Source organism: Cryptotermes secundus, unplaced genomic scaffold (genome assembly GCF_002891405.2).
Source record: "Cryptotermes secundus unplaced genomic scaffold, Csec_1.0 scaffold56, whole genome shotgun sequence".
Taxonomy (NCBI): domain Eukaryota; kingdom Metazoa; phylum Arthropoda; class Insecta; order Blattodea; family Kalotermitidae; genus Cryptotermes; species Cryptotermes secundus.
The window spans coordinates 1900128-1908086 of NW_019744407.1; the positions used below are offsets into that span (position 1 = coordinate 1900128).

At 36.3% G+C, this 7959-nt stretch overlaps 1 protein-coding gene across 1 annotated transcript in view; it reads left to right on the forward strand.

The window, feature by feature from the left end:
• LOC111874666 (mitochondrial transcription rescue factor 1) overlaps positions 1-7751 on the forward strand; it is an 11920-nt gene extending 4169 nt beyond the window's left edge. The window contains exons 3-4 of the mRNA XM_023870363.2: positions 4644-4716; positions 4862-7751. Of these exons, the coding sequence (XP_023726131.1) occupies positions 4644-4716; positions 4862-5056 (268 nt within the window). The 3' untranslated portion in view covers positions 5057-7751. The remainder of the gene's footprint in view (positions 1-4643; positions 4717-4861) is intronic.
• Positions 7752-7959: the final 208 nt, after the last annotated feature.

Sequence of the window (7959 nt, forward strand, 5' to 3'; positions counted from 1 at the left end):
GTTAGAAAGAGCTAGCCTCAATCACTGGACAAACCGATGTCACAAAACATGAAGATTATAAACACCTGAGACCAGGCTAAGTCCATGAGAGCTAATAAGAAAAATATTCATAACAAATTGTTGCAAACACATACAAGCTCTCATGGACTTAGCCTGGTCTCAGGTGTTTATAATCTTCATGTTTTGTGACATCAGTTGGTCCAGTGATTGAGGCTAGCTCTTTCTAACAGACCCAACAGAATAGGTGTTTTCCTTCACCTGAGGACGGAAACAGATCCAGTTTCTGAAACGTCGTGTTTTTATTAGTTATCTTAAAAACCAGGACGATGGATAAAGTCCAAAAACCCAATATATCAGTGTGTTATACACCATCGTCAGAATCCTATAGTAACTACTTCTTTTCCATGTCTTCAGTATCCTAGATGATGATGATGATTTGTATGAGACACTATTAAAACCTTGTGAATAATCTGAATATGTGCTGTGATAAACCTCTCAGTACTGTCATTGTATTAGGAGACATAAACTTCACATGTACCTCATTAAAATAAGTAGTTCAGAAAAGTGAAGCAGAAGTTGTGTTCCTTGATGTGGTAGTTTTTTATACACATATATTTCATAAATTTTTAAAAATTAAATGTGCAATATCTTTTATTTTTTATTATTATTCATACATAGTATGTTGTGATTTAACCAGAATATTACTGCTTTAAATACCAGTGATTTAAACATCAACAAGAAGTTCTGGGAAGAACTAATCATCTACTTTCCTTTGATATGACACAGACTGCACAGAAAACGAAAAAAATTGGGAGGACACACACAGCAAGGTGATCTTATAAGCCTTGTAACAATAATTATGGGGGATACACAGACTAGCAGATAGCAAGATGAAGTTATAAACCTCTTTTTTTTTTCAAAATAAAGAAAGTAGGGTAAAAAATGTTTTAGATCCTCACACCAGCATAATGCAAATACTATATGCATGAATAAGAAACAACCCATTCATGATATCTGGGCAGTGTAGTTCAGATAATTGTTATCTAATTCTTGCTGATTTATATTATTGTCAAAAAATATATTTAACTCATGCAAGGTCACATTATTATCTGAAGTAATTATAAAAATATTGGATCTTCATGTACCTCATCCTAGCACTTCATTTTTCTGTATCATATGTCTGTCTTCAGAAAATCTATGTGAAATAAATATTGATCATATGATTAGAGTTGTTCTTATTTATCCATGAAAACAGAATGTTTGAACTTTAAAGTTTTAGATCATACCCATCTTTCATTGTCCTTCCTTCAGGCAGTAATCACTTTCAGAAGACAAGTGTTATACCCCAAGGAATGAAACTTCTGTCTTCAGAATTCACGTGAACTGAGAACAAAACTTAATATCTTCTTTTTAAAATATCTTGATACATAAATGATATCTGTGCTCCTCATATTATTTCATCTTAAAAATTGTGGCATATGTATCAAATACTGTGTGAAACTTTTTTTTTTGCACAGTATGCATTCTGTTGTGTATCATAAGCAAATGACAAGGTAAGATTTGCATCAACACAACAAACGTGGTTACACAATTAATCAATTCTCAGATTGAATTTTTATTTTCCTACTGCTACATGTTTCTGTCCTTATGGGACTATGATCAGGCAGTATTATAATCAAATGACTAAAGTTCTTTAAGCTTCCAAATATGGATCCATATTTAGTGCAACACAATCATATTACTACATTAAGTCTAGATTAGAATTCAAGAAAATACAGTATTAACCTTCTCAGTATTAAGATATTGTATATCTTGTATCTGTATCTATTTGTATATATACAAAGAATTATATTACAATTGTATTAAAGATATTAAAAAGTTTTGCATGTGATGTTTATCGAAGGGGAACATTATGTTGGTAAGATGTTATATTACAAAATAAGGCCTTGGGAATGAAATTGAAAGTTATGCAATTAAAACCTAAAATATTAAAATTATTAGAACAATTGCTAAGAATATGGGATGTGATGTTAAATTTTCCCCATGTGTTCATAGTTTTTGTGTTGTGTGAATAATTGTGGAAAGCCACGTGGAGTGCCTCTCAGGGTGGAAGTTGTTACACCCAAGGTTATGCGGTAGTAAATGCTTTATGGATATTATTACATGGGTTGTTAGAGTGTCTTGATATTCATGCAGTGTGCATCACTGGGTGAGACGTAAGAATATTGCTATAATTGATATGTGTGTGTGTCCCTTCAGTATGAGCACTGTATGTTGTAGCTTGGTGCAGCTTGGACTGTGGAGTATTGATTGATTGTATAACCATGTTTGTTATGTTGCAGGAAACCTTAACTTGACTTTTGTTGCTTGAAACAACACACTGTCAGTATTACCAGAAAATACTGTAAATGAGTGGATATAAACTGTATCAGTTCTTCAACCCACTGGCATCTATTGATGACTCCAGGACATCCACTCAGATATGTTTAGATGACATTTGTTGCTTTGATAGCTGTGAAACCATCACCAGATGCAAGTTGAAGTAGTTTACATATATGACTGTTACAAATATTATGTTTTTGGACAATATCCATCGTCCTATCCTTATCTCAAAGCACCGTCCTGTTTATTTTTCAAAACACAGTGTTTCGGAGACTGGATTCTCTCTCTGTCTTCAGGTAAAACCTACTCACTTTAGCCCAATTTGTAGAGCTAGTCCCCATCTCTGGATAGGTGCTAGCTCTATCGATTGAGCCCAACTGAGTAGGTTTTACCTGAAGACAGAGAAAGAATCCAGTCTCCAAATGTTGTGTTTTGAAAAATAAACAGGATGGTGTTCTTAGTTAAAGACAGGATGATGGATAATGTCGAAAAACATAATACAGGGTATACACAAAAGAATGGTGCGGTTTCAAAAGTTAATAAAAAATAATTTATTTACCACCTTCCATGGGCACAACATACACTGTCAGCAGCGGCAACTGTCAAAGTTTCCCATGCGCTACCAACAGTTCACTTCTCAAGCTTTTTGCATGGCTGCGGGACCAGTTTCAAAGATGACGTTGCAGCAGGGGAAGGCTTTCTGTGTGCTCCGTTTTGAGGTGTCCAAATCTGTGATTACAGTGCAGTGTGAGTTTCATGCATGGTTTCAAAAAGACGCACCACACAAAATAACATAAGCAGGTGGTACCGAGAGTTTGTAGAAACTGGATGCTTGTGTAAAGGCAAGAGTCCTGGTTGACCTCATGTGTCTGATGACAACATTGAAAGAGTGCATGAAGTGTTTCAGCGAAGTTCCCGCAAGTCAGTGTGTAGAGGAAGCAGGGAATTGGGCATGCCAAAAATGATGGTGTGGAAGGTGTTGCGTAAGCGGCTAATGTTTTAAACTGTACAAAATGCAATTGGTGCAGGCCCTTAAACCAGCAGACAAAGAGAAAAGGCATGATTTTTGTGAGGAGATGCAGTTGAAAACGGAGGAAGATGGGTTCGTAGGAAGATTGATCTCCGATGAAGCCATGTTCCACATCAGTGGCAAGGTGAACAGACACAATGTTCATAGCTGGCGAACCGAGCAACCACAAGCACAGATAGAGCACCAGCATGACTCTCCAAAAGTCAATGTTTTCTGTGCGGTGTCCCGTGAGAAAGTGCACAGCCCGTTTTTCTTCTTGAAGCAACTGTGACTGGCAGCTCATTTTTGGACATGTTGGAAAGCTGGTTGTTACCCCAACTGAATACCAATCATGATGATTACATTCCACAACTTGACAGAGCTTCCTCCATTTTCACAGGAATGTACGAGTGTTTCTCAATTGTGTTCTTCCACAGTGCTGGATTGGTCAGGCTGCTGCAACTGGAGACAACAACCATCTCCCTTGGCCACCCTGTTCGCCAGATCTTACACTGTGTGATTTATTTCTTTGGGGGTTCGTTAAAGACAGCCTTTATGTACCACCATAGCCCACGTCCATCCATGAAGTTCGTGATCGGATAACGCATGCATTGTAAACCATAACAGCGGACATTCTGCACCGGGTCTGGGATGAGTTTGATTACCATGTGGATGTGTGTTGTGTGACCCAGGGTGCATACATTGAAGGTTTGTAATTAATGCATGAGAAACTTGGACAGCTGCCACCGCTGATGGTGTATGTTGTGCCCGTGTAAGTTAAGAAATAAATTTCTTATCAACTTTTGCAACCGCGCCATTCTTTTGTGTATATCCTGTATTTGTACTAATGTACCATTGCCACAAACTTTTAGATCTTATTACTGTTGTTGCTAAGTATGTGTACAGTTCTAATGAATGATCAGACTGTTGGACTAGACTACTACTATTTATTATCAGTGTTACCACATTCTCTCTTTAAATGTAAGTAAAATAGTTGGCCACTGGGTGAACACTGTATTATAAATATTTTTTGTTGTCAGTGTAAAATAGCTGCGTGCTTAATACAAGCAGTACATTTCATAATATTGCTTGATGGTGATGATCCAGCTGAACTGAAACATGTAGCAAATGTACATAATAAAACAAATATTAATACAGTAATATTGATTTACATTATGAATTTGTTGTGTTGATGGTTGTATAATAATACTGTATAGCTTAATAATGTTACAATAATTAATTAATTTTGCAGCAAAGTGGAAAAGTTATTCTATGAAAGTAGGATTCGAGTCAATGGAGAAAAGATACTTAAGAAGAGTGCACAGGTAAGATATATATATACATATATCTGTGTGTGTATGTGCGCGCGCGCACGCACACAGAGAGAGAGAGAGAGAGAGAGAGAACTTTTCATATAAGAATCAATTTACAATTTTTTATACTGTTTGACATATATATGTTTCTTTACAGTTAGATGTTGGAGATGAAGTAGATGTAATTCGTAGTTTAAGCCCTATGAACCCAGAATTTCTCTTAGTGTCACGGATTGAGATCCTGTCAGTGAAAGCTGGAGAAGAACATATCGCAGTTAAACTTAGAAGATTCAAGTCTCTTACTGTTGAAAACTACCGTGACCCATGGAAAGAAAGTGCTGATGCTACGTAATAAATCTGTATTACAGTTTCCAGGAGTATGTTTTTATTTGTTATAAATATCTTCTGAATAAAAATTAATGTAACAGAATTTACAAAATTAAATAAAATAAATATTTAATTAATATAGTAACATAAAATTTATTATCAAAGTTTACTGATTTCAATTTAATGTATTAAAGCATCTCTATTGTTGTTATAGCTAACTCTGCTGTAGTTCCTCCAGCACATGGCTTTCTAAGAAGGCTTAATAAGAAGGTACAATATATACAATATCAGCTTTATTGCGATTTTTATTGGTTTCTTCCTTAGCCATGAGATGGCATCTTGATTATTAAGCTTGTTGTATAATGATGGTAGTATAATTTCTGATGTAGTTAATATGTTGTGGTTGTATTCAGATTGTTGTCTCTCCTTACTTACACAGAAGATATGAATTCAGGTTTTAGGAAATGTGTGAAGTTCAGTGAGATTATTTTGTGACTGTGTCAGTGCACATAATTTACAGTATGCACAATTATTGCATTGGTTGCCACCTATCCTCTTCAGGTAGCTGTGATGATAGTTGATTGGAGATTAATCTGATGAGTCAGCTGCAGTGGTAAGAGGAAGTGGTAGTATACATTGGAGCCTGAATTATAGAAAATATACATTTCATACGTGAAGTTCTACTTTTTGTGGGGATATTTAAAAGGTGAAATTTATCAACCTAATTCATGCACAGAAGAAGAACTCAGGGAAAACATACAGCTTTAGGTGTCCCCTATATACAAAGAAAAAACTACAGTATATGAGCCAGAATTTGGTAGAAGGTGTAAGGAATGAATCTGACCTGATGGGGAACATTTTTGGCATCCCCTGTAATGAAGATAAATACACCAGTATACAAAGTTATTGCAGTTCCATTACCACTGCAGCTAATTGAATAGGAAAGGCAGCAGGTGACAATGTTCTTGCATAGTGGAAAGGACATGCAATGGCACAGCTACAGAATAATATTCTTGTGTGTGAAGAATTATGTAGGGTAACATTTTATTTAACCAAATGAAACAACACACTTATACAAACTTGAATGTATAAGGGGTGGGCCTTCTTGGTCCTTGCACCACCACCACCACAGTGATCTATTGTGCCTTATACAAACTTAATATAAATATTGTGGTAGTGTATAAACATAAGCAAACAGCTGACTGCAACTGTTCTGTATGAATGTGTATTTGAGAGGGAAGTGTATAGAATATAGTATATGGATTAGCTAAATCATTAGGTATGATAAACATAGACTGATAAGGCACTCAAGAGTCTAATATATACACATCATTTGTCAAGGAATGTAAACATCATAGGTTACCTATCTGGTCATGTGGCCTTCAACTTCCAAATGGCTCCAATAAAAGAGGACATGGCATGTATTTGTGGCCAACAGACTTGATGAAATTTTACAGAAGCTTTTTCCTATACTACACAACAATAAACAGTAAAGCTTAAAGTCTATCATTATGTGAATTTTGAACACTACTCATGTATGTGTAACTGTTCTTTGCATACTGGCCACACTTCTCTTTATCACCAGTTTATGACGCTTCCTGTTCATTTACTTGTGTAACACCTAGAATTCTCTTACATTTCGTATATTGACAACAGACTGCAATTAATATTTAGATGCAGAGCAAGCCATCGAAACTGAAATATGTGGGCTCAAAAAAAGTAAATGTTCTGAATGCCAAAATTATACTGTATAGATGTCAAAGTGAAGGATTACAGTAGACCCTTGTTTTATGCTGGGGTGAGGTTCCTGGAAATGCCAGCATGTACTGAATCGGCATAAACGGAAGATGAATTACACTGTATTTGAATGGGGTGTGTTTCAGGTTTACAAAAATTGAGACTCTTTCATAGCATAATAAGAAAAACATATTTTAAACATAAACATATGTACATGGATTTATATCACATTTATTCTGTAATAAAATATAATAATGTAGGTGTTATGATGAGAGGATTGCCCGGTCTGTGGATTGTTAGAGTCAACTGGATCATCTTCTGCCATTTTTGGAACAATTGGAGGCTCTTCACATTTCTTTTTAAAATAGGAAAGGAGGGTTGTTTGTCTTACTTGGTGCCTCTTCTCCTGCAGAACATGGTAATAATGCTGCAACACTCTATTGACCCCTCTTCTAGTAGAACAGCTCTGTTTCCAGTCAGGATCAGTGTCACATAACTTCTGCAGGCACCAATCAGTTGCAGCCACAATGTCTGTCATCCATAAAATTGGCTCTTGTTTTACTTGCTGCTGCTGTTTCTGAGTCAGCTGTGCTGCAAATTCTTCCAGTTCCTCAGTTGTAAGAGGCTGAGAATGGCTTTCAAACAATTTAATGGAAAACAAAGGCAGTTACTAGAAAATTTTCAAATTTGCATGTATCACACTGCTGTAAACCAAGGGGCCACTGTATATACATGCTTGCATAGGAATATTATTCAACCTAAAAATCAATTACTTTGTGAACCACGACAGATATAATTATGTGCTATTTCTCTAGGATTTTTCAGTTTATACAGACTATGTACATTAAAGACTGGGTACATATAAGCCATATAAGCCAAACATGATTTTGATTTAATTTCTGTAAGAGATCCAAGTGACTATGGCTGTGAAGAACAAGTCTACATAATGGTTTTTTTTATTGTTAGTGGGGTGGGACTAAGTCCCTTGTACTGTGGTCACTCCTGGCCTATTGTACCAGCCCCAGATGATAGTTGAGGGTGATTGTGGAACAGTTGGTGGAATGAAGATTGGCAGGGGAAACCGAAGTACTCAGAGAAAATCTGCCCCAGCGCCACTTTGTCCACCACAGATCCCACTTGACCAGACCCGCGATCGAACCCGGGTCACCACAGTGGGAAGCCAGCAACTCA